At 35.8% G+C, this 27,845-nt stretch overlaps 3 protein-coding genes across 4 annotated transcripts; 1 reads left to right on the top strand and 2 right to left on the bottom strand.

The window, feature by feature from the left end:
• Positions 1–4,870: 4,870 nt before the first annotated feature.
• Positions 4,871–7,781, top strand: LOC118274116 (uncharacterized). 2 transcript variants are annotated; one of them, XM_050695208.1, is made up of 8 exons: positions 4,871–5,283; positions 5,365–5,464; positions 5,554–5,750; positions 6,314–6,499; positions 6,591–6,797; positions 6,872–7,000; positions 7,076–7,142; positions 7,353–7,781. In XM_050695208.1, coding segments are annotated over exons 2-8 (1,110 nt in total). In that variant the 5' UTR covers positions 4,871–5,283; positions 5,365–5,463; the 3' UTR covers positions 7,676–7,781. The 2 variants fall into 2 exon arrangements, with proteins under 2 accessions (XP_050551165.1, XP_035447388.2); XM_035591495.2 differs by lacking the exon at positions 4,871–5,283 and having other exon boundaries at positions 5,299–5,464; positions 6,591–6,644; positions 6,723–6,797.
• Positions 7,782–7,849: 68 nt separating this feature from the next.
• LOC118274115 (putative nuclease HARBI1) lies at positions 7,850–9,985 on the bottom strand. Its single transcript, XM_035591494.2, has 6 exons — positions 9,688–9,985; positions 9,360–9,593; positions 9,082–9,278; positions 8,758–8,890; positions 8,531–8,672; positions 7,850–8,398 (listed from the first exon to the last, which is right to left on the bottom strand). Exons 2-6 carry the CDS (start codon positions 9,591–9,593, stop codon positions 7,986–7,988), a joined length of 1,119 nt encoding a protein of 372 aa, XP_035447387.1. The 5' UTR covers positions 9,688–9,985; the 3' UTR covers positions 7,850–7,985.
• An 11,058-nt stretch (positions 9,986–21,043) lies between these two features.
• Positions 21,044–23,556, bottom strand: LOC118265902 (transcription factor JunD). The gene has a single exon (XM_035579179.2). The coding sequence runs from the start codon at positions 23,432–23,434 to the stop codon at positions 22,700–22,702; it is 735 nt and encodes a 244-aa protein (XP_035435072.1). The 5' UTR covers positions 23,435–23,556; the 3' UTR covers positions 21,044–22,699.
• Positions 23,557–27,845: the final 4,289 nt, after the last annotated feature.

The following is a 27,845-nucleotide window of genomic DNA, read 5'->3' as shown; positions in this document are numbered from 1 at the left end:
GCCAACGATGTATCCATACTATAATTTCACCATATTTTTCAATATTTCCAGGAACCCTGCTACTACTGAGAATGTTGTAAACGGTGCGAAATAACTTCGTGGGAAAATCCATTCTAACGTGGTTTTTTTTGCAAAGGGATCTGGTTCCTGCTCACGGCTTTGTAAAGGGCGGGTGTTTGTAAAATTAGGTCAATAGCCATGGGCAAAAAAAATATGAAACGACCAGCATTGTATCGTATGATTGACATTAAGCTGATCTGTGTTAGTAACGATGCGGCAGGTTGATGTCTGTCCAGTGTAATACCGTACTTGTAATACCATAAGGGCTAGTCAATTTTTTTTACGATTGTTCTCATCTGTACACGTCTATAAGAAATAGTACTTAGTAAATATTTGTGCTAAAATATGTAGAATCCGACAAGTTCTTTACAAATGGTATTGAGAGGGCTATCTTATCAAAAATCAGGATTACAAGACGCTAGTAAGAGATATTGTAGATCTATCATAATATTTGAGTGCTACCTATCTCTTGTGATATGATGCACGAGTATGATCATACAAAAATGCCTTAAATTTAGATAAGCAGCGGCCTTTAAGGTCAATGAACAAAGATGACCAATTAACTATGAAATTTCTTGCTCGTATGAAGTTTCTTGCTCGTTCTTCCCCATTCGAAGCTACACTGTGGAACAAGCACTTAGCTTGACAGACAGACTGAGGGCCAATTCAATTGGACGTTTGGAAGAAAATTGCCTAATTGAGGATTAATTGAAATAAATGCTTTGCCTTTGACTATGAAATTGGCTAAAACTCTGACCAGATATAGCAGAAACCCGTAGTCTATCTTCGAACAAAGGTTGAATTAAAAAAATACGACACATTCATAGAAGACTTAGTAAGAGTTTTGCTGATTGGCCTGTTCCAACAAACCAACCAATCAGAGGGCTAAACGCAGTAAAATTACGATTTCCTTAAAGGTAAAACAAAATAGTACTAGGCCCTCATGATCCTCAGGAAATAGCACCTAGGCAAAACTGAAACGGGCATCTAGTTAAGGAAAATTCAAAACCGATCGAATTTAAAACTACAAAATACAATAAAATTTGCCCAACTTTCAGAAGACCGAAACAAAGATCTCATGTCCAAAAATCACGTGCTACGAACGAACTATTTATACACAGCAGACACAAATAGCACAGTAATTAACGCTGGCTCGTATATTTCAGTCTCTAAATAAAGGAAGCAATTGAAGGTCATCGCACTGTATTCTGCATATTAAATCAAATCGACCGTTATAAAGTTTTTCAACCATATACATAGGTTTCATACGAGATTCTAGAGCTAATTCTATTCTAAGTCTTACTATACGCTACAAAAAAACTATGTAATGTGTGTGTGTCCGTAACTCCGAAACGACTGCATCATATTGGATAATTGCTGTCTTGTGTTGTTTATTGTCAGAATCTGTAATCTGTACAAAATAAGAAATGCAAGTTCTACTTGAATGATACCCTATCATGCTTACTGTGCAGAACCAGAAAATTGTTCGTAAACCTTTTGATTAAAAATATGTAGGTTGTAGGTAAAATAAGACACCACACTAAACAAATTCAGGAAATGGATGTCACATGGCTATGATCCGACTTCTGACAAGACGAATCATATGAAGAAAATGGAATCCATTCCAAGAATATCCGTTGAAGGGACGAGTTTTTGGCAGAGTGTACTGTTGTTTTGATTACCTAAATACCTCCTGTAATTATTTGCATGTATTTCTGTACCCATAACATACGGAGTTTTATGATCTTGTAAGGAGGCAAAGAAAGGGGAGCCAAGTTGACAATTGTCTAGAAACACTCGCAAATTAAAGGAAATTAGTTACTGTTTTATCTTCATTCCAGCTACTATACACTTCATCTTTTTTTTGAGGGGGCAAAATCATCTAGTGGCTTCTCCCGCCCTGAGCGAGCCGAAAGGGAGTGTCAGACTCCTACTGACTAAAAACCACCCCGTTCCTACTCCTGCTTTTCGAACCGAAACTCCGGGAAACTCGCTAGGCAGGCCGCAGCTTCGGAATTTTTCATCCCTAGCTTGTATTAATACCAAAAGCAAACTATTCAGGTGCCTAGGGCGCAACGTTACAGAATGGAGGAAAAATAAGGGCGCCTATAAGGAGCTTGACTAGGGCGTCCTCTAGGCTGAAATCGTCTGGCTAAATATTACCTATTCATAATCTAGGTTATAATATTAGATATCTGGTTGAATACAAAATCAAAGGACTCTTCATAACTTAGGGCTTCTATCAGTAATGGAAATATCTAGACTGTACTTTCTGTACAGTCTAGATATTTCTGTATAGACTGTACTAAACTAAACAATAGTTGACCTAGCACATACTAGACTTTTTCAAAAACTGTGCAAAGTCTACGATGGATTGGAATGCGGTTTGAGTCCCTGCCAGAGAATTTACATTGTCAATATAAATATTAGCATACATTATACGTACACATCTATGTAAGTAGGTACATAGTACATAGCAGAAGCTACTGCAACTGCAAACTATGGTTGGCTAATCACAAAGAACCCCTTTCCTTGTGAACGGACTTGATGACAGACGTTAAATATACATACAATATAAGAAAAGTGGGTAATATGAGACAACAAAGCACAGATAAAAAAGAAAATAATTATATTCTTATTTTGAATTAACAGAAAAAGAAGTTACAATGGTTATATATATTTTACGTAGGTATATGTAATATTTTTAGTAACAGTACCATAGGTAATCAAAAATAGATCTACCTGTGTTATTAACCTTTGAGCCGTAATACATAGTACCTGCAATACCTGCATGTGTTAGACAAATGGTTATACTTACATTTCAATTAGGTACTTGTAAAATTATAAATCGAATAACGCTTATCGATACAGTTTGGGAACATTTTCTTCGCAAAAAAAAAACATTACGTATTTCCAAAATTAATTTTCACCGGCAGTTTCACCATTATTTAGAAAAAATAAACGAAATTATTATTTGTCATTGTCAATTCACACGCACGAAAGAAGAACAAAAGGTCATAAAAACCCCAATCGTTGGGTATAGACAATTGGTTCAATTCAAACTAATAAACATTATACCTTGCGATATCACGAAAAAAAAACCGTTTTCTATTCATTCAACAATAAACAATTCTATTTACACACGTTTTTCCTTCAGTAATTCATTCATAGAAAAATCTTCCATGTAGGTATCAATTAATTTCTTTATTTGTAGAACAATTTCATCATATTCCATTGATATGCAGTTGTGTGGGTGTGGTTTGAACGTAAAAGTAACACGTGCACACATACGTGCAACCTCGCACGTTAGCTCTTTGTCCGCGCGAACAAAGGGGCTGCGATTATTGAATTTTATTATGCCGTTATAATATAACATTCGATATTTGAAACGATTTGATTTGACATTTGCGTTTTTTTTTTTTTGTTTTTTAATCGTAATTATTTTATGACATTATCCTCTATGATTTTTTAATCCTTTTATCTGGGGGCACGGCAGTGCCCCCGCCAAGTCGAGCAAAAAAAAGCGGCACGGCCGTACCATCCTTTTCTCGAAGCAATTCGGGCCTTTTTCGACCCCCTATAATTCGGTTGTGGATAAAGCAAGAAACCTGAATCTTCAGTAACTAATCCGGCATTGTATAAACACGGAATATTTAAAATTTCAGTCAATTTGAACCAGTAGTTTAAGAATGACAACTTGTTAAAGTTTCTAAATTTTGTCACTCACTGACTCACCGATCATCAAAAGTCCAAGGCACTTCTAGCAGACTTAGAAGCTTCATATTTGGAATACATATAGAGTTTAGTGTCTTAATCATGGGAAAACTTAAATATTTTGTAATTTCGGTCCAGTTTTCCAAATACACCAACTGCATCAATAACTTTGTAATCCCATATAAATATATGGGATTACAAAGTTATTTATGCAGTTAAAATATCATAAGACCTTTAACAAAATTCGTTTGAAGTAGATGGTATCAAAAAGAAAGGCTCTACAAAAAGAAGTGAGATCCCATCAAAAACATCCTGTAAAAAACCCAAGTCTCGCAGCTCAGTCTTTCTACCGTCAAAAGTTGTGAGATCCATGTAATACCAAGTCGGTTAATCTATTTAGTGTCTACTTGAAGGACCTTCTGTCTTAAGTTATTACATAAGTTATTATCATGCCAATATTAAAAATATTTAACGTTTTAAACAAATAGATCGACTTGGACATCGCATGAAAACAAAATGAATATTACAATATTATATTAGATTCTTTAGTCTCTCGCGCCTCACGCGATTGAAACTCTCGTTCCTGTTGGTCGCTGGCCCGTCTTGCTGTGTAGTGTGATACATACTAATAATCAAATCAAGCGATGTCCAAGTCGATCTATTTGTTTAAAACGTTAAATATTTTTAATATTGGCATGATAATAACTTATGTAATAACTTAAGACAGAAGGTCCTTCAAGTAGACACTAAATAGATTAACCGACTTGGTATTACATGGATCTCACAACTTTTGACGGTAGAAAGACTGAGCTGCGAGACTTGGGTTTTTTACAGGATGTTTTTGATGGGATTTATTTAATGTCTTTTCCTCTATACTTATTTTTGGTGGCATGTTTTTTTTGGTAAATCCATAAATGTTTTGTTTTTTTTTCATATTAAATTCTTTTCCAGACTTGTTTAGTAAAATGAGATGATAAATAGATAAGCAATTAAATAGGAGCTGTACTACACAGAATGCAGAGGCTTATTTTTTATCAATCAACAGCATTTACAATTTGTCATTCCACAAAGAAACTATAGAATTTAGAAGGATCAGCCATGCGATTCTCTAACAAACGTATCACAGATATTAATAAGGACGATATAACGGAGGCTTCGCCGTTTATAACGCTTTTTAAAACAACATTGGTAAAAACGGTATTCACTAAGCTACCTAACTTCGTCGACGATCTGCCGAGCAACGATTATACGTACGATGTTAACAGTGTTGCTATGATTTATCTAAAGTATAATCGAGAAAATCTCGACTAACTTAATTTTAGGTTATTTCATCACTTTAAGTTGATATAAATACACAATACGTATCTACAAAACCTATTTTGTTTATTATGTAACGAAAATTTAACTAATCATAATTTAGAAAGAATTTACAATTAATTATAATTTAGTCAAATGTTTGCCTTTTTTAACGGCAACATTCTGGGTATTTCAAATTTCAAAACAAACTAGGTACCTGCCACTTGAGTTCTTCACGTAAAGTTTTTTTATATATAAATATGAAATTTCAATGTTCTGAGTGTTTTTTTTAAGTGTGGCTAAGTGGATTTCAAACTCGTAAGTGGAATTCTCCACCCTTAGCAATGGCATTCTACTTGTTCTTTGTTTTAGTTTGGTTCAAAACCTTTCGAAAGTAAGTAAACATCTCACCTTTCTATTTATAAAATACAACAGTTTCTACTTTGAACTACTATCTGTGTAACCAAAATATTTATCTTTTAGTGTCTCGCAACGCAGCGCCTTCCTTAAATCAGCTAGAAAAACTAGTAAACTTTTTGGAAAGCAATCCATGGCTGGCTATGGGTCATGCTCGTACTGCGAATGCTCGCAATCGCAGTCGTCAGGCATGGTCCGAAATAACGACAGCTTTGAACAGTGAAGGTGGTGGGTGTACGAAAACATGGGAACAGTGGTGTAAGGTTGGTACCCAATTATAATAATATGATTATGTTATGTGTGTGTATATTGTTGCAATGAGTTAGTACTGTAGTAGTATAGACTACGTTAAAGTATCCTTTTACATTGACCCTGTGCACATTAATTATTATTAATGATAACAAATAACAAACAAGTGCTGTAACTTAACACGTTGACTGTCCCATCTATTTTGGATAATCTCGTTGGTGCGTCCAATGGAACTTAAAATATTCTACTGATAAAAAAGTATAAAATTTCGATGGAACATTTAAGTCTTATTTTTTCAAGTCTTTGTTCATATGTCCCTAGAAAAATCAAAGTTCTAGCTCACACGTGCAGCACAGTAAAGGCAGTTCAGTTGCCACTGACTAATGCATTGCATATAATGCACGGACGTTACAGCCAGATTATGTCATGAATTACATGTAATGCACGGACAGTCAACGTGTTAAGGTTAGGTTTCAAATTGGGGTACATTATGGCATTAAAAATTGCAAACTGAGCAAACAAGTGTTCTATTTAAAAGATATCAATATTTTTAATAATATTCTTCCTTGTGTTTTAGTACTGGAAGGACAAAAAAGGAGCAGTGAAGAGGAAGACCAGCTTAATTGCAGCAGCAAGACGGCGGACTGGTGGTGGTATAGAGGATGTGCCAGAGCTCAGTGAAATTGAGTTAAAAATCCAAACAATCATGGGAGGAGAAAGTTTTGGTAGCGGAGATCGGAACTTAGCAATAAATCCCTTTGAGGTTTGTGATTATAAAGGCTATGTATGTTACATATTTATTGATTTCTTTGAAAAGGACATAATACAATATTATACTTTATTATAATTTTTAGGAACAGCCGATAGATAGAGTTGCGGAAAGTGAAGAGTCTCCCAGCATTTTACTTGTAAGTATTTTTATCAGTTTAATGAGTTACTGGCTATTCTATTACAAATATGAGATTGTGTCAACATTTTATTTTCAGAATATTGACCTGCCAATTGAGCAACAGCATGCTGACCAAAGCAGATTATCTGAGCCAGGCTATGAAGTGCTATGGGTATAAGATTTGTTATTACTTTGTTTTTTAAATAATATTTTGAATAATTAACTTAACAAAACATTAAATTCCAGTCTAATCTTCCTGCCTTTGATGGGAACAGTGTGCAAGACAATCTGGCACCGATACCTTCAACCTCAGCATCCCAGCCAGTAATTGAACCAGCATCAGACGCTCATCGTTCAGAAGCTGAAGAAAACAGGGTATAGTTTTGGAAAATTATAATTTGAACTATTATACATAGAAACAAATCAATAACTTTCATATTATATTTTCAGGTTCTGCCAACTGAGCCAACAAGACCTATGTTACAGCGAAATGATGTTTTGGAAAGGGGCAGTCAAAGTAAGTTGCATTCTGTAACCAAACATATATACATAATACTACCAACCCACCCCGGCTTCGCACGGGTGCAATGTTGATACTAAATACACTACAGAAAAACTGTGAATGTTGTATATAAAACATAACAGCCTGTTCTGGCTTATATAGGATAGAGACAAATAGGTTAATAAGATGACTGTAATAAGTACAATATTTCAATTTTAATTGCAGCTCCCAGTCAGCGTTTGCCTAGAGAGACCTTACATAGTCGCCGACGGACTCACCAACAGTCTCCGCGGCAATCTGCCGCGCGCCGGCGTCTATTAAGAAGGTCACCTCCCGCGCAACGCCGCTCTGAAATGGTTAGCATCACAGAGCGGTTCATTGCAATTGAAGAACGCCGAGCAGACGCAGAACTCTTGATTGCTCAAGCAATCAATAAACAAGCACAGAACAGCCAAGCTACTGTTGAGGTTTTAGGTCAAGTCGGTCAAGCTATGGTTCAGGCGCTGGATAAATTAGGTAGCGCTCTTAGAGATTTAGCTAATAAATAAAATGTGTGTCAAAGGACTGATATATACATTATTAGTTATGATAAAATACACTATATTAAGATTGTTTTATTAATTAATTAATTGTAATAAAATTATTGTACCTCCACACTCTCCTATTTTTTTAGATTACTTATATTAATTTTATCTTATATATTAAGTAAAACATTATAAAAAACCTTTAACTTGCTTTATTTTATGATAAATAATACATCAATAGATAAACATAGATACCCACTATAATTTTTAATAAACAAACTGTATCTTAATCTAATTTAGTAATATCTTAACTCTATTGTTAGTATTTTTAGTTTTATTGTTGCCTATTTTGCCCGCGCCACAGTCTATTAATTAGGCGACTTCTAGCAAGGCGTCCACTGTCTAAATCACTAATCGAGTTCTGGCTTCCTTGTTGTAATATCTGGAGAAAAGTATCTTCTTGTCTTTGTAGATAACTTGGTAATTCTACTGGAGGTACTCCAGCTCGATTACATATGTTGTGTAGTACACAACATGCTTTTATTATTTTCCCCACCATCTCAGGATCATAGTGCAGAACACGATGAACTAAAAGACACCTGAAGCGGCCTTTAAGTATGCCAATGGTTCGTTCTGCAGTATTTCTAGCACTTGCATGCAGGTTATTATACAATTCTTCCCTCGATCCAGGCTCAGGGTTACTGCAAGGGATCATCATGTATGGCCTGAGAGGAAAACCTGAGTCCCCTGAAATAAATTAAATAGGAATTTAATTTTACAATAATATTATTCGAATTTGTCATTAATATTCAATTGCCTGTGGAAATAGGTGCAATTTATGGTGGTAAAAGTAAAGAAACATTTTCAAAGAATACACACCAAGCAGGTACACTGTTTCTCCTGTATTGTTCAGCTGCTCCAAATGCGTTTTTATATATGAATTATTAAATATAAAGCTGTCATGAGTTGCCCCTCCAAAAGTTACATCCACATGCATTATATTTAAGTCAGGATCATTTATCTGAAAAGGCAAAAAATTGTAGTTTGAAACAGATAGGTTCCTATTCCTACTACAACTCACATAAAGTAATGAATAAAAAACTTACAATTACAGCATTTCGAGCATGATACCCTTTTCTGCAGTAAAATCGTTCTTCATGTTCTTTGGGCCGCACCATTGATATCAAAGTACCATCAATACAACCAATGGTCCCAGGAATTTTGAACTTTTCATAAAATCTAAATAAAATATAGACATAGTAAGGGAAGGGAATACTACTACGGATTAATGTATTTAAGTATGTAACAAAAATATATAAACATATGATTTGATTCATGAAAGTATCATTCTTACTATAACTACTACATACTTAAAAAAAACTAACTAAAATATAAAACTTAAGAAATAGATACCTAGTACTCATACTTACTTTTGTTTAAGAATTTCCCTTTCACTTGCGTTTACAGGAAATCTTATGTACTTTTTAATAATATCTGGCTGGTTGATGGCATCTACTACGGTTCTAATAGCCCTCGAGGCAGATGCTTGGGAGATATAGGTCCTTACATTTTCGCCTAGTATTTTTTGGTAACTCCCACTGGCAAAAAATGCGAGAGTACATAAAATCTGGAATGAAAGTAAGTTTTAGGCTATATTACTCTGTATGGTGATTTACTTGTTATAGGTATATTAATTTACTAGTAATACCTTATTTCGGTTGCTAATTCCTCCTCGACGTTTTGCCGGTGTTAAAAATGGGGAAATATCTTCTTCTAATTGTGCAATTAGTTCTTCACTCAACCTGAATATCTTGATATAGTTTATATCTGTTGCAAGAAGACCCATATTACGAATTGTGTACGCTTGACGTCTTTTTTCTAAATTATCTCGACGCTTAGCATTTTCCAATGAAAATGTTATACAGGATCCACGAACAGCCATCTAAAACATTAATTATAAACGTTTCGGGTATTAAAGCACGAAAAAGCTAATAAATATTATGTATCCAATTTAAAAAATAACTTGTTTTACTTACATTTTAATCGTCTAGAAGCCTACAAACAATCAAACAACCACAAAATACTAGCTTTTCGGTTTGACAGTTAAAATCGAAGACGAAGGCGTCATTTTCATCAAAGGCGAGGATGTTTTGAATTGCTGAATACCGTTTTTCATACATTTGGAAACATATATTAGTTCCATGTCGCGCCGTCAACATCTGCGAAGCGCTGCGATCGGGTAGTTGTAACTATAGAATACCGTTTTTATTTCATCGAATATTTCACTGACGATTTTCTCGTTGTAAAGATGTTTTGCCTTAGAGAATCGCACTCCAGATTAGTGGGTCATTTTTGGGAGGATTTTAGAGGGCTAGTATATCTATATCTTTTAGATATTTTTCATTCTCACGGCTTAACTTTTTTTGACGCGGGAAAATCATCCATTGACTTCTCCTGCCTTGGGTGAGGCGAGAGGGAGTGACAGACTGTTACTGATTAAAAACCTCCCCGTTCCCAGTCCTACTTTAAGACGGAGCCCCGGCTCCCGATCCAGACCTGTTAGCTCCGGATCGGGCTTCAGCCCTACTGGGCCCCATCTGTGGTAGCCATAGCCATAGCCCATCCCGCTCTTTAAGCTTAGTATAGGAATCAAAATCAAAAGAATGAAGTGTAAAATGGAAAATCCATAATTATGGGAATAACGTTATTGTGAATAAAACACCACAAAGCAAGTGTCAGTTTATCACTATGTACCTTTATACTACGTATGTGGCTATCAAACCTCTTTGTATAAAATCGTATACTAATTCGTATATAATAAGAATAATAACGTATGTAGGAAGTGTAGTCTGTAGTCTGTTTTGTTTGCCCGTTACGCTTTGTTGCTTTCGACAGAGTATGCTAATGTTTAAAGCCAAACCACGATTGTGTGATTATTATTAATTTCAAATTGAAAATTATGGTCGTTGGGAACTATTTGCTTAGTAATGAAGAGAAGAATGATATTTCCTCCGTCATGCATTATGAACTATCTGTTTAGGTGTTAGAACTTTCCTAGATTGAATAAAATAACCAAACAGGTGAACCGTCTGCTCGTGGCTTATACCATAAAAAAATTTGAATAATTTAATATTTAATTTACACTTAGAGCAAAACTTGTTGATAATGAACATTTTTATTCTTTTTTCGTTTTGTTTCAAAAATTTTGTAATTTTATCAGAAAACAAAAACTGATTTAAATTCAAACACCCTTCCGATTGGCCAATATCTGTCAACCCCTCACAAAGGTACAATACCAAAGTACTGCGAACCTATACAATCAATACATATTATATTACATATACTTATTACATACATAATATATATTGTATAGTAGTTGAACACCTGCGGCCGTATTGTGCAATAATTACGATAAGATTAATCCTTAACCGCTACACACTTACATGAATGGCGTATAAGGTGCGATGTAGGAAATATTTGAAGTACATAGGTAGGTATTTACTATTATTTTATAAAGGTAAACCCCGGTAAATAATATGTAGAAGAGAGTAAATTATATACGCTATGATATCGATGTAAAATTATATTTATGATGGTATACGTTCTTTCATAGTTTTATATAAAAACCGGCCAAGTGCGAGTCGGACTCGCCCATGAAGGGTTCCGTAGCAGCAAGTAAATGATAAATGATATTTATTTCTGTAAATAGATTATAAAATAACACTTTTACACGTCAATATTTCAAATAGCTAGATGAGGCCGGCATTTCCTATCCGACTACTCTGAGAAGAAATGCCGAAACAAACTCAGAGGTCTCATACTCTCTCATAGTCTCTTTTAAAGTCCAGACAAAATCAATTAAAGATGTCGGAGAACCGTGCAAGTTTATTCTGTAGTGGTCTTTTGAGGAAAGAACCACAGCAGTTTGAGCGGACCTGTTCAGATGGCAGCACGCATGTGTCAGTTTACAATGAGCTCAGCTGACGGCTGTTGCTGAATGATCCGACGAACAATACCTACCGGTAAACTATGGCAACTTTACCGGGCCCTTGGCAACTTTACCATACTATAGGTATTCGGTATAAATTCATTTATCTAAAAATCTACCCACTAGAATTCTGTTTTGTAATAGAAGTATTTTTTAGACATTAAAAGGAAATATTTACTATATTTTGCGTAGACGTAAGACTGCTATTATGCCAGTAATGGCCGTCACAATGTATGCGTGAAAATGAGCTAAAAGTTAGTAGTTCCTAAATTGTGCTCACAGAGCCTTAACTATTTGTCACAGGTGAGTGAAATTTTGATCTTGTATGTATAATATAGTTGGGATTACTGTTGTAATGTCAGCAATTGCTTTTTCTTTAATTTATTGATAAATAATCGCTTCGGTAATGTTGACACAGGTTAGGTAAAGTTGCCACGGCCTGCTTTGTGGCAACTTTGCCTACAGTTAGGGTTGGCAATAAATGTTTTTTTCTTGTTTGTGTGTATATAACCATTTTCGAATACCTAAATTTCACAGAATAATAGTGAATATCCTGGATGATAAGATATAATGTATTTAATAATACCTCTTGTTTTACAGCCAAAATGGCTCCCATAAAACAAAACCGCAGAAAACTCGGAGCTAGACACTATAAAAATTATACGGAAGTGATGTTATAATTAGCTATGGAGATAGTGAAGTCATAAAATTAAAAAGTCAAGGATTAAACATTATTTTGTAGCCTTTTTTACAATTTTAAACATAAATACTTAAAATTTTAGAACTTAATTTAGTTTAAAAGGGAATAATATTTATGTTAGAAATTTGTGCGTTTTTTTACTTTAGGTTTAAGGTTTATTAATTTTTTTTTAAATATACATGTCATAAAAAAGTTCCTCCTTTTTTGACAACCCCGAGCGTAACAAATTATTTGTATGTAAATTACGATGAAACCCGTGGCAACTTTCCCTAATGTCTGTGTAGCCGTTATCTTTATAGATTTCCTCATATTGTTTGCATTATAATACGAAGAGGTCCTAGATGAAGCCCTCTGTACCTTAACAACTCTTTAATATGCAATACACGATGAATACGGCGCGTAGGTAAAGTTGCCAAAAATTTGGTATCTTTACCCATGTTGTTTTTTCTTTACTACGGCTAAAATAAGTGTTTGTATATAATGACGATTACAGTAAAGTGAGCCAGATAGACTACAATTCTAAATATATAGTTTTGGTTTCTATGCGTCTTATGGTTAAAAATATATTTCGTGTTTTGTTCTAAAATAAGGTAAAGTTGCCATGTTTTACGGTACCAAAAGAACATTTGGGTAGGCCACACAAATGCTCACACTGTCAGAATATAATTAACTAAAAGTGAAATGACTAGGCAAACTCTCACACGGTCCTCAAACTAACAATTTTAAAAATAATATGTGAAAACAAAAAAATATCGAATGATATTAATGTATATCATGTCAAATTGTATAAAAATGTAACTTGTGTTACAAACATGTCAACATGACCTGTGTGGACATTATAGCGGCTCACTCCCAAGCCTGACTATCATCTAAGTAGTCTTTAATTTTATAAAAAGCTTTACTATACAGTTTTTCTTTAATAACATTTTTAAATTTATTCAGGCTCAAACTTTGAATATCGCTGGGAATTTTATTGTAAAAGCGTATGCATTGACATCTGAACGAACCACTTATTTTCTTAAGTCTAGTAGTGGGAACAATATATTTGTTTTTACTTCTAGTGTTTATATTATGTATATCACAATACTTTTTGAATAAATTAATGTTTTTGTGAGCATACACTACATTTTCATAAATGTATTGAGAAGGAACAGTCAATATATTAATTTCTTTAAATAGTTCCCTAAGAGAGTGCCTCGGACTAAGATTATAAATTGATCGAATGGCTCTTTTCTGCAGCACAAAGACAGACTGAATGTCAGCAGCATTTCCCCACAGGAGGATACCATATGACATGATACTATGAAAATAACTAAAGTATACTAATCGCGCTGTATTTACATCGGTCAAATTTCTAATTTTTTTAACGGCATATGCTGCAGAGCTGAGTCTTTTCAACAACTTATCTACGTGTGGAGCCCACTGTAGCTTAGCGTCCAGAGTTATACCTAAAAAGACAGTTGAATCTACAGGGTCCAACTCCTCGCCCTTGATTAGCACGCTGGTTTTCACATGTCTAACATTTGGTGTTGTGAATTTAATGCATTTAGTTTTTGATTCATTAAGTAATAAATTATTGGCACTAAACCAGCGTACTATTTTTGAGAGAGCACTATTTACATGATCACTGACTAATTGTCCACGTTTGAGTTTAAACAATAAAGATGTATCATCAGCAAACAGTACTATCCCATGGTTATCCTTCACAAGGTAAGGTAAATCATTAATATAAATAAGAAAGAGAAACGGGCCGAGAATTGACCCCTGCGGAACACCCATCCTAACAATAGACCCGGAGGAAACTTTTCCGTTAATGTCGACTCTCTGAATCCTATCACTCAAGTATGAAATAAGAAGGTCCAGAGAGCTGCCCCGTATTCCATAATGGGATAGCTTCCTGATCAGTGTTTCATGAGAGACACAATCGAACGCCTTGGATAAGTCACAAAAATACCCAATGCGTCGGCCGAGTCCTCCCATGCATCATAAATGTTATTAAGAAGTTCAACACCGGCATCAGTTGTTGAACGACCCCTTGTAAAACCAAACTGGTTTCCATGTAATAATTTATTTCTATTAAAGAATCTTTGCAACTGATATAGAATAATTTTTTCAAAAATTTTACTGAATGTAGGTAGTACTGAAATAGGTCTAAAGTTAGTGGGGTCAGAAGTACTACCCGATTTAAATAACGGAGTTATTTTACTATTCTTCATGAGATCAGGAAACACACCACGATCGACACAGTTATTAAAGATTAGAGCTAATACGGGTGCTACAATATCTATTACAGAGCCGGTAATGTACACAGAATTACCCCACAGATCTGCAGTCTTTTTCTTGTTCAAGGTATGGAACGTTTTGACAATATCTGAATAATCTATGTGTTCGAAAGAGAAGCCTAAATTGCAAGCTGCAACATTTTCTTTTAGTAAAGATTCTGCAACTGTGGGAGATGAGTTCAAAGACTTAGTAGTGGATACAGGAACGTCCGAAAAGAAGTTTTCAAATGCAGCTGCGACTTCTGCATCCGATTTAATTACATTATTATCAATTATAAGACTAAATTCACTACTCTTCTCTTTAGACCTCCCTGTTTCACTGTTAATAACACTCCAGGTCGCTTTAATTACATTGTCACTGTTTTTTATTTATTAGTAGATGACATAATATCAAAGTTATAAAATAACTTGGTTTTGCATAGTGTTTGTATGAACGACAAAGTTATATTTGCGGTTTTTGAAAATGTTTTATTTCTTAAAAACTAATAATGATATCTCGTTCAAACTAATTTTCGTTGGTAGTTTCCATTAAAATCTACAGCATATATTTTTTTTAGATTTCTCACTCTCTTATTTTAAAAGTTACAGGGGGGGACACTCATTTTTCCACTTTGGAGGCGTCTAACTTTCAAACGATTGATTTTAACTAAAAATGGTTTTAGGAACCTTAATGTCTTTTTTAAAGACCTATCTATAGACACGCATCACGGATATGTTAGCTGAAAAAAAAATTTTTTTTAATCAGTTCCATGTATGGAGTTTAATTTTTAAATTTAATAATTTTTATTTAAAATTCGAATAGCGGTTATCCAAATACATCAACCTACAAAGTTTGAACTATGTAGGCCCAACAGTTTCGGAAATAAATGGCTGTGACATACGGACGGACGGACGGACGGACAGACGGACAGACGGACAGACAGACAGACATGACGAATCTATAAGGGTTCCGTTTTTTTGCCATTTGGCTACGGAACCCTAAAAACTAGCTGGCCGGGCAAACTTCGTACTGCCTCAATAAAATTTTTCTCACCGTTTAAACCTTCCCTGGACTTCCACAAATAATTCAAAACCAAAATTAGCCAAATCGGTCCAGCTGTTTTCGAATTTTATCGAGACTAACGAACTGAAATTCTTTTTTTATGTAAGGGAAGATCTGAGACGATCGTAAAAAACCGTCTTTAATTTGTTTAATGAACACAGTGGAAAGATTGAAATGAAATCCCGAACTAAAGTGGACGCAAGAAATCCGAATGTATATGAATCTCTTACAACTTATAAGAGAGTGATAAAGATACTTTAAAGTGTTCGACAACAGCCCATGAATGACAAGACATCTATTTTAGACTTAGACACTGCAGATTTCAAAACCTACACAATAACACTTTAGTTGGCCAACACAAGCAGTTTAAGTAAACAATCAAATAAAAGGTACAATAATGTTAAAGGAGCAAGATTGTAAATAAATGTGGTAAGATCAAGAAAACAGTGGGTGCGGGTACAGTCGCGGCCAGCGGTGGAAAGTGTGCCAGGACTATAACGGGGAGCTTCCGCACTTGCACAACTTGTGAAATCCATAGAAAGCGCGACTGTACACAAACAACGGCTTTCGTATAATCGTATCGCACTACTTTGTTTGGCATTCTGTCTCCTTTTGTTTTGGATATTGGGCATTAAAATTTGTATCTTTTAGTTCGTTGCTGTTGGCGCTGTTCTCGCATATTGCTGCTACGTTTTTTTTTTTATGGAACACAATCGCCTCCGCCTATGAACACTTGACACACCAGAGGCGTTATAAGTGCGTTGCCGGCTTTTTGGGGGTTAGGAATTTGAGGGTTGTTGGAGAATCGGGAATTGGAAAGATTGGGAAGGGGGAATTGGACCTCCGGTAACCTCACTCACACAACGAAACACAACGCAAGCTTTGTTTCACGTCGGTTTTCGATGAGGCCGTGGTATAACTCCGGTCGAGCAGGCCTTCATGGAAGCATGGTTCTTCCACCCTTAGCATATTTCTATTTAGTCTATTAAATACTAATAACATTTTTTATCCATTTATCTATCTACAACATTTTCCAATAGCCGTCGCCGACCCAATTACTCAAGACTAATTAATCCTAATGTTATGTTATTAAATAACTTCCACCCGCCGCTGGGTCCCTAGTACCGTCCATTAGTCTCGATAAATACCGCCATTACAGTTTAAACTACAAATTGTCACTGTTTAACTGACCTAATTAACTGCAACCGTCGTCCCTAATTAAATAACCACGTGCAGTTAAAATATTCACTTAGTAACGATGTAATTAACCAAAGCAGCGGACAATTTATCCAGTTACCGGGGCTCCGACTCCAAGTAGGAGTAGGAACGGGGTGGTTTTTAGTCAGTAAGAGTCTGACACTCCTTTTCCCCTCACCCAAAGAGGGAGAAGTCAATGGATGATATTTCCCACTTAAAAGAAAAAATAACTCTATTATTTAAAGCGGTTGATTTTAACGTAAAATTAGGAACCTAAAGCACCCTAAAGCTCAACCTTATAGCAATCGTACATATTCAAAATTCAAAATACTTAAAGCGTATAATTTTAATGAGATATCAAATCAAACCTTGACTTTAACAGTTCCAATTCAATAAAGTAAAAAAAGAAAACTGGGTTTATTATTCTGTTTGCGTTTTGAAAACAAATTCTGTAAAGGATTTCCCCAAAGCGTTGCTGTGCTTTCTCATAGCATATTGATGTTACAAAATTAGACGTTGCGCCCGGTTGGTAAACCCAACTATTACTCGAAACATATTTCTGTTATAAGTTTTTAAACTGATATGGTCACTAACACTAGTATTACAACTCGAAACGGGATATTTACCATGTTTTTCTATTTTCAGTTTATCCGTGATCATGGCGCTTGCAATAGTGCCGAAATATCGGAAACTCATATAAATAGAAAAACATGGTAAATATTCCGTTTCCAGTTTCTAATACATATTTCTGTGCTCCGAAAACAATTTTCAAATTTAAAAATAGAAGACAGCCAGTAAATCTATTATATTGCATAATCTGTATTATTAAAAGACAGTTCGAAGACGCGACACAATGGTGCAATGAATCTATCTGATTTATTATCTGTGCGAGGTGCGAGCCGAGGGTAGTGACACCATCATTCACGGTTTTACAGGACTTTACTCGTTCTGTGATTTATACGCTATTTGTAAATTCTTGTTGTTCCACATATTTATTTTTATTTTCTTCGCTTATTGAATTCCTTTTTAATATAGACATAAAGGTACTCGTGTATTATAATGTATAACTATTTTTTTTTAATTCTTATAGGCAAACGAGTATCCAAATTTTTATTATTTTAAATTAGTTCAGTTAGTGACAGGATGTCGACGAGACAAGGTTAGAAGATTTACAACGTCAATGTCCGTGATTCAGATAGGGATATATTCGCCTGATAAATATAATTTGTTGATGCAATTTAGATGCGTTTTATGAGTTTATGTTGAAATAAAATTAATTTATAATATCGTTTTTATTGCCTTCCAACACAAAAATATCAGGATCCCGCAAAAAATCACGCATGGCAGCAACACACACCATGGCACGTGCGGTGGTTGGAGGCTCGCCAACCGATTTTCGAACTGTATCGAATATTAGCCCACCAGAGGGCGCACCTGCGCGCACATTATGTCGCCGAGTTGAAGGTGACCCGTGGGTTATTAAAAGCCAACGGGGTCTTTCTCAGAAATTGTCTCCACCAGCCAAATGCCGAATTTCCTTTAAATGTCACTAGAAATACAATCGGCTTCTTGATAAATAAAGGTCGACCCTACAAATTGCCAGCAATTTAGACTCGTTGTCAGTTGTCACATAAAATTCAATAAATGATTTCCAAGAAGAACGCAGCGCGTATCGACAAATTACTTTCGAAGTTACCCCATTTCGCAATCGCTTTGATGTTTAAGCTAACCACATAATAGTGTGGCGGCGCTAACCATCGAACAATACGCTTCTCAGAACTAAAACTGTATTCCTAAGTTGACATTGTCCTCGTTGTATCATTATTATCCTTGTAACAAGTAGCTAGACAATGGTTTTTGACTATTTTTATTTCTTTTAGTGAGTCACAAGCGGTGCCGATGGCAAACGACCGCACACGGTGTTTTCTTTGGAACTTATCCAATTTTAAAAAGCTTTGCAACTGTAATCGACATTTATATAGTCCATAGACATAAAAATGTATTTTCGATAATCATTAAACGCCGCTGACCTAGGAGGTTGATGTTCGTGGTAGTAGGGATTCTAGAAAGTTCTCCGTATACAATATTATTGTAGTAACACATGTGAAATGGGTTAGTACGGCAGCATTAAAATACAGTAAAACTTTATGAAAATCATAAATGTCTCCCAAAAAATATAAATTTTAATAAAACGTATAATAATTGTTCAGATACTATTGCGGTGTCTGCCAATTTACTCTCACTGTTTATACGGCTATTAAATATTTGAGTAATTGACTAGTCAAGACAAGCAACAGATAAGTACGTGGAACGCAAAAACATACAATTTATCATACAGAAGTTCTACGTAAACGCACAGCTTCATCACTTGAAGTCAAATATGTACAGACTCCTTAACTTGGTGATTGCACATGCAATATAAACAATATGGCGACATGAGCATTTTTGTTGATATTAACTGAACATAAAATATTGATCTTTAAACACGCTCGCATGTTATTTTCGGCGAACGAAATGAATAGGTGAACGCAGCGCAATCAGTCAACATACTCGTCGTATGAAAAACATCCAATCATAAATATATAAGTGTTTTAACAACAGCCGGTATAAACACGGTGGTGTTAGTAAATATTGCGATGTTTCAACGAGAACAATGCGTAGGCTTCGATGGCTAATGCTCATGTTAACAGCATACTGACCCACATAACAAATGACCGTGATTTTCCGCCCCCAGCAAATGGACGTAACATTACCGAAGCCAGGAATTCGGTAATATTTGGGTCTAATACAACATTACAACACGCAGCGAGATAGGGGTGCCCTTTCACCGCTCATACTTTTCTTGGGAACTTAATATTACTGCCTTTCACAGAGCCAAACCTATTTCTACCACAATTATGGGCAGTATTGCTGAGAAAGACAAAATAAAAATCCCACGAATCATGTTCAGGAACCACACAATCATCGGGGCCGACAAATAGATGTACTACTTATGTCTGCGTTAGAGTATAGTCGTAGAACACTGAAATTTTAGTCCTGAGAAATATTAATTGAAGATAGAAATTGCACTATTAACTAGTAACAAATTAGACGAATTTCAGTTGTATGGTACAGAAGAAAATTAGATGCTTCTGTCTGCTAGTTGGTTGTTGAAATATGATTTATTCATTCTCCTCAACGACCGCAAATAACACCAATGTGACACAGGGATAATTTATAATTTTAAAAATTATTATTTATTTTGTCAAACGTGTTTGTTTCAAGTCGTGTGGTGTTTTTGCCACGAAAATCGGACATCCGGCCGGCGAGATATCGTTGGCATCGATTCATTTGACCTTCGTTTCTTTCGTAATACAAATTTCAACTCATTGACAAATAAATAAGGTCTTTATTCGTTCATTCACGGTTTACGACTCGATAACAAGAACAAACCAAGCAGCCAGTCATCGAATATTCGACAAAAAATTGCATTTACATCGAGTCGAGTTCATCGTTTGTTTACATTTAGGAAAATAGCTGTTTATCTTCATTAAATGCGTTTGGTTGACAAGATATGCACAAAAAGTAATTTATTGCTGCTCATTCAGTTTTCCCTCTGTAACATGAATCAGTTTGTTGTGATCATTTTAAAAGAAATCTGTTCGTGTTAAAAAGAAAATGAGAAGCAAAACGAATAAATGTTTAGAAAACGTCTGCCTAGATACAGATCTTGGTTCCGATTAGTAAACAGGTGTGTATTCTCAATATTCTCCCGTAAATAATGATTAGATAAGCAGAAAGTATTTCATAATCACGGTTGATTTGTCATGTCATAAAATGTCGGTTCGTGAACAGCTGTTGTTCTCGTTTCAATGTCAAAGCGCTGTGCTTGCAATATTGTGACTTTCCTGATCCACTTTACTGTGTGCTCATACTATTATGTAATAGTGTTTGTTATTGGCATCTTTGTAATTATTTACATAATATACATTTGCCATTTCATTGTTTTTGTTTTGTAGTTTTGCCCAGCGGCAATGTGCTACTTTGGATATTTGTATCCGTTCAAGTGTCAGTTTTGGGTGAAATTTTGGGTGTTTTTCCAATGAAAAACACCCAAAATTAAGTAATTCAGTAATGTTGGTCAAAGAGCCAATGCTCTTTGACCAACATTACTGAATTAGGGATTAGAAATGAAATCATGGAGTAAATGGTATAATAATCTTCATAATTTATTTTCTCTTTCAATTTTATCATACAATATGATATTTCGTATAAAACAATATTCTTTGTTAAATTCATAGAAATATATTATTTTAGTATAACTGTGTCCATATCTTTTATAAACTTACAAATTACTGTTAACATTCTGAATTTCTTTTGTATAAAAATAATACAAATGGCAGTGGGGTGCGCTCTCTGCTGACACAACTTTGTTTGAGTTCTCATTGCTTCGCACCCTCGCCCTATATAGTCTATATAACAATTCAACTTGTTAATTGGTATTATAATTACTTACAATAACCTATCGAAGACAATGGTACAGAACAATTTACTGTAGCACATTTATGGTAACAAAAACAATTAAAAACATAGGTATAGGCTTTAGTTTACAAAGCGTAGGCACTCGAGATTGCTACTTCATCCTATAAGATAAACATTCTCACTAATAAATACTTCCATCACGCATTCACTCGCATCGTTCACAAGTCTGACGTTCGTTCATTACGAAACACTCCCAATCTCATTCGTCCACAACAAATATTTTAAATCGGACGGCTTCACGTTACAAAAGACACGTCCTCTAAAGAGCACCGGGTCAGTTCCGAGAATCATCTTTCAAAATGGAGAAAACAATTTGCGCGATCCAAGCTCTCGCTCAATGTACAAGGCACTCTAATTCACTCGATACTTGCATACAATCAGTCTCCCATACAAGCACTTCATTTTCATCTGTCTCGATACAGTCAAGCGAAGCGAACAAAGACGTTCCAGTCCACGGCGGCGTCAAAACGCTATTGTCGCGTTTAAAAAGTTAACCTTGTGCAACAAAACGTGATTCGGAACGTCCGAGTGTTGAACACATGGCCGCCATTCCGCGAGGGCGGCGCAGGCGGAATTTTAATTAGCAGAACATCCGCTCGTGACTCGGCCTGATGCGCCGTTGCCACTCTACACTACACTATCTCTTTCGCACCGGCTGCGTTTCGTACCTGTCACAACACGGCCACAGTGTGCGTCTCCGTCCAAATCGCAATAAATAAAGTCCGAAATGTAAACTAATTATTATAATAAGATTCTATTGGACAGATAAATACACACAATGGCCGGGTCACAATGAACAATGGAAATCCCCGATTCAGCGAGGCAAGTGCGGCAACATCGCTGAAACGGGAAATTTGCCGTAGAACTGGCAACGCCGCCTCAACCTCGTTCAGTCAGTCTGCAAACGAATGACGTCGCACGATTATCCTTTCTAGTTTCTACACTATTCTAAATGAGACAACGCAATACTGATTTAAGGAAAACATTAGTTCTGCAACTTACAATGGAAGCTAAAGCTTTTGCAGTTGTGACTCGCTCTAAGTACATCCCTCGCTAGTGGATCATAAACATTTCACAATCAACAACCTGGAACCAGCTCCTCCGAGCGGACGTTCTGCCTGCACACATCACTGGCAACCTAATCTCTCAAACTTAACGATACATCCACAGCATCCTTAACGTAGCGTCAACACCTTATACACTAGTGTTCATTAACTATATATTACACAGTAAAATTAAGATCACAAATCGCTTTGTATGCTGCGTCCTACCGGGCGCGACTAGCATGGAATGTGGTGGAGCGGCGGCGACGGCACAATCAGAAGTGCGAGTCGATGTGGCAGCCGCCGTTGGCGTGCTCCAGCACCTGCTCCTTGAGCCGGTGCACGTGCTCCTTTAGCTTGACCACCATCTGCGCCAGCTCCGCGTTCTCGCCCTTCAGGATCTTGACCTTGTCCTCCAACTTGGAGATGCGCTCCAGTTTACGCCGTCTGCACTTGGACGCGGCCACTCGATTCCTTTGCCGTTTGCGTTCCAATTTGATTCTTTCTTGTGTGTCCATGTCAATAGGTGACATGGGAGGTGAACTTGCAGCACTTGGAACAGTCTGTGGCTCGTCCTTCACCATCGGAGTAGGGTAGCGGTCAAGCGGCCTGTCCAAATCAGCGTACACTCGTCGGTCGACACGTCCGATCTGTGGCGTTGGGTCCGAGTGGTGTAACTTGTCCAGCGCCTCGACGAATGGGCGCGCGTACATTTCTTGTTCCTCTGTAGGCGCGATGCTGGCCGGGAATAGAACAGGCGCACCAGGTGTAGGAGTTGCCGTTGTGATCATACCGTTCTGGATGATCAGCTTCTCAAGCTCCGGAGAGCCGAGCTTCAGCATCTGCAGGTCTGGTGAGGAGAGGACCGGCGCTCCGCCGATCCTGGCCCGCTTGATGCCCCGCCCCACGTCCAAGGTGAGGGGTCTCTTCAGGTTCTCCACAGGTCCACTGAGGGGATAGCTCTCGTCATAGAAAGTGGTCTCCATGCCGTGTTGGAAGCGTCGAACCATGTGTTTGCACCGAACGTCTCGGTATCACTAAAGTCACTGCGCGAATATCAAAACTTTTTCATGCGGCAACGCACGTCCGACTCCCTCAACGTTCCACTTGTTTCTAAACATTGTTAAGAAACAACCACTGCTTTTATTGAGTGACTCAGATAAGCTATTTTTAGAAGTAGCGTGATACAGCCGAGCGCTCATTGGCCGAATATCACGCGATACCAAGTAACGCTGGCGTGTGATTGGTGATTGGCGTCGTAGCGTAGCGCGAGGCCGCAGCGGGCTGTTTACGACTTCGTACGATTACCGAGAATCAGTAAGAGCGTGTCCATTATAGTATCGAACCCCAACTATAACGTACTTACATTACACGTCAATTCAAATATATATTTCTACACGAACTTATGGCTGTTCAAATGCAAAAACTGACCGTAATTTTAGGTTACGCGTCTAATTTTAAACATTATATTGTATATAGGTATCCCTATTTAATAACTAATTATTATAAAATACTTATGTACTAGGTCATAAAAACATTATTGTAACTTTTATACATTTTCCCTATTTTTTACTTCAATCGATTCGGAAAAATTGTAATGCTCATTTTACATGTATCTCAAGTATCTATTTGTTTTTTTAAAGTGCCTATCTATTTTTTATATAATTTTAAATATACAATTTTAAATAATAAAATCTTTAAAAATTATGAGAAATCGTCATTGTAAACTCTTCGTAAATTATGTAAGTCAGGACTAGTCTCACTGCAGTAAAAATATATGGTCACCTGTCATTAAAAATTATCAGGAAATTTAGAAAAAATTACTATTCAAATTTTTTTTATTATTCAAATTTTTATTGCATTGATGCGAATGTTTTTTTTTTCTTTTTTGTCCCTAAAAATTTGTTTACTAAGGTGTACCTAGCAAAAAATTGCACAAGTTTCATAATTCATGGTAATTATTAACATAATAAAAATAATAATGAAATAGTTTTAACGAGAGTCAAAGTGTTACAATGGAAACGGATGGATTTGGGTGAGGCACGGAGGCGGGGTAGCCGCTCGCGCGCGGTGCAAGAAAATATTGTACGGGGCGCGGGGGGGAGGGCGCGATACTTCCACACGACAGAGCGAGACGCAACGCTCCCATCTCTCTCGCACAAAAGATAAGTCCAACAACTGAGCAAAAGGAAAATAAAATGCATCTAAAATTCCTCCATTATTGTGGACTCACATTTAATGTTATTGTAAAGTTGACCTTCATTTTTATAGCCATCAACACAACACCAGAAACCTACAGATATTGCTATAGTTAGGTACTAAGTGTGGAGGTACCTACACCACCTTCTGGCCGTGGTAGCAACGGCTAGCGGCGGCGAGAACACTTTATGGATATTAAGCATCATTAAATTAATAACATTGTTTTATAGCCACATAAAAATGTTACAACATGTACTTCAAGTCCAAGTAATTAGAGTTTTATGTCCTGAAGTTAGCACCTACGTACCTAGATAGCAATAAAAATGTTCTAGATTAGCCCTTTTTGTGATTTTCCATGTCTAAAGTCCAAATGTCAATTTCCCTGTTGCATAAAGAAATGAGATAAGAATGTCACTGACATCAAACTTATCGCCACTCAATAATTACTTCTTTGAGTAGGCAACAGATGTTCAAAGTAAATAAAAGTACGTGTCATACACCTACCTGTAGGTAGCTAGTACTGTCGGAAGAGATAGCAGTTCCTCCTTACACAAATATAATAGTGAATGAATAATTAATAACCATCAACGATTCAATGACATAAAAAAACTAACATAAAAATAGCCGGTTGATTTAAATAAACATAGAATGACGATAAATAAAAATATTTTGACAAATTCGGCTCCTAAACACACGATCTACTGGTTCCTACGCATCATTAACTTATTTGAGGTCAAGTGCACACCCGAAGGTTCCCATGTGGGTCTCCAATACAATGAATTAATAACAAGTTGGTAATCATCTCAGTTATTATTGAAATCATAACTAAATCGTTAAATAATAACACGAGTACGTTTGCAAGGAAACAATTAAGTAAGGAATCATTTAATACTAATAAATAGGTAAGGTTCGATAGATATGTTATTTTTAACCATTAGTATTTGCGGTTTATGGTCGGCCGTTAGTGTAAAAAAAGAAATTATGTAATAAACTTGGGGATAAATTAGGTAACGGATGTCTGATAAACATTTCCGTTTTCGAAATGGATTAATATTTAAAAAAATACTCCCAAAACCATTTGGAACACCCATTAAGTAAGTATTATTAATTTAATGTATTACTTTTAATGCTAATTCTATTGACAGTTTGTAGTTAATATTATTGGGTCAAACACAAAAGGAGAAAAAAAAATGTTCATACAACTTAAAAACCGTTATTTAAATATCATATCAACATTAAATCGCTTTAATAAATATTTCGTCTGGAAACCTTTCACTGGATCATAAAAAAAATCAGCTTAACCGAAATTTATTTCATTTTTCTCGCTTTTGAATATGAAAAGATCCCCTTCTGTAGACTGTTCGGACGGCAGGTAGTTGAGTTCAAGTGATAATTAAAAATATATACAGATACTTTTGATACTTTTAATTCGTTTTATTACATCAGTCATATTATCAAATATTCATAACATAACGAATAAAAAAATATATAAAACTTAATTTTGAATTAAACGTCATACAAATGATGTTCACAAATTTTGGGTCTACTTCTGTAGACATATAAAATGAGCCTAAATTTGCTAAAGATGAAGGCATCGTTTTTATTTTGTCTCTTGTGTTGGTAGCATTGCATTCTCTGTCATTTGCTCGGTTGTAATTTTACGTAAAGTGCGTGTGATAAGAGAAACTCTTTGTATTATTCAAATACACAATTTTTCAGTCGAGATCAGTGTGTCTTTCCTGTGACTAGGATACCTGAGTAAGTAACCTTTGCAAATATATAAAAACATAGATAGTAAGTGCATATGTGGGCGCGGTTTGCAAATATTACATTGCTTAGATTCTAACCTCTAATGGAAGGCTGCCATCTTTGATTTATAAAAATGTGTCTCTCCTGTAGACATCTTTACTGTAGACGTAGTGTCTACAGGAGGGAGGTATGTCAACAGAAGTGAATAATCAAGAACTTTGACTACCTATATTCAAAAAAAACAATTGTGTTAATCACTTTTAGCTGATTTATAGATAAGAGGTTCATCTTAATTCATATTATACGTGTATAATGTCTGGGGTCTGTCTGTGGGTTAATTGCTCAAAATCTGATGATGAATTTTTAAGATCTTTTAATAAGGTTTTGAAAAAATATATTTTTTGTGTTTGATATTATTTAAGATTTTAATTATAATTATAATTATATTTTAATTATAATATTATTTGGCACTATAGCGAACGTGGTCACGGCAAAGGTGCACCTGATGGAGTGGGTGGTTGCATAAAAAGAACTTGTGATAACCACGTCGCAAGAGGCCATGATGTGGCAAGTTTGAACGAGATAATGTTATGCTTAGAAAATAATTGTAAGGGGATTAAAGTTTATCGAATCAATGAATCCCTAGTTCCTGAAATTCAACAAATTATTGACAGCAGCACTACACGACCTTTTAAAGGAAAAAAAAAACAAAAAAAGGACAAATTAAATTAATTAATTATTAATTAATTTAAAGGACAAATGTCAAAAAATTTTTGTACTGAATTCAAGTCAAGTCAAGTCAAAATTATTTATTTCAATTAAACCAGGAAGGCACTTTTGAACGTCAAAGCAAATATAATAATATTAATAACGTCAGTCTGTCGGTCAGTCCTCTAGTGAAGCTATTTGCTCGTTCCAAAGTGTAGATTCCTATGGAGAAGAACGAGCAAGAAACTCCATAGGTTACTCTTTTCCAATCAGATTCACAATACAATTCATGGTTACATTGTTTCGATTGCTTCAACTATGTGAGAACAATGTTAAACTAATATTTAGTCAAAGTGATAGAAAAAGAAAATAACCCTGAGGACAACAAACTTAATGCAGTCTGGAGCTGACCAGTCCCAGTTGACAGCGCCCGTTCACGAACATGACACGTACACCAGCACCGCCCAACTCAACCATATTGCAGGGAATCGAGCGATCCAATGCCCGTGCCACCGCCAATGAGACCTTTGAGTGAGTATGACAACTCCAAGCTGACACAAATGCATTCTACTATAATAATAATTGGTATACGTTTTTATTATGTTTTGTTTAGGGATCGAGGACAGCTCCATTTTAAGTTTTTTTTTTTTTTTTTTTTTCCTTTCTGACCTTATTAATATGATTATAATAAAGTCACATTTTGTTCCCTTCTGTGGAAAACACAATCTCTTCTGTAGACATAAAAAAACAAAAAACGTGTTTTTT

This window comes from Spodoptera frugiperda, chromosome 7 (genome assembly GCF_023101765.2).
Source record: "Spodoptera frugiperda isolate SF20-4 chromosome 7, AGI-APGP_CSIRO_Sfru_2.0, whole genome shotgun sequence".
Lineage (NCBI taxonomy): Eukaryota > Metazoa > Arthropoda > Insecta > Lepidoptera > Noctuidae > Spodoptera > Spodoptera frugiperda.
This window is presented reverse-complemented; position numbering and strand designations above follow the sequence as displayed.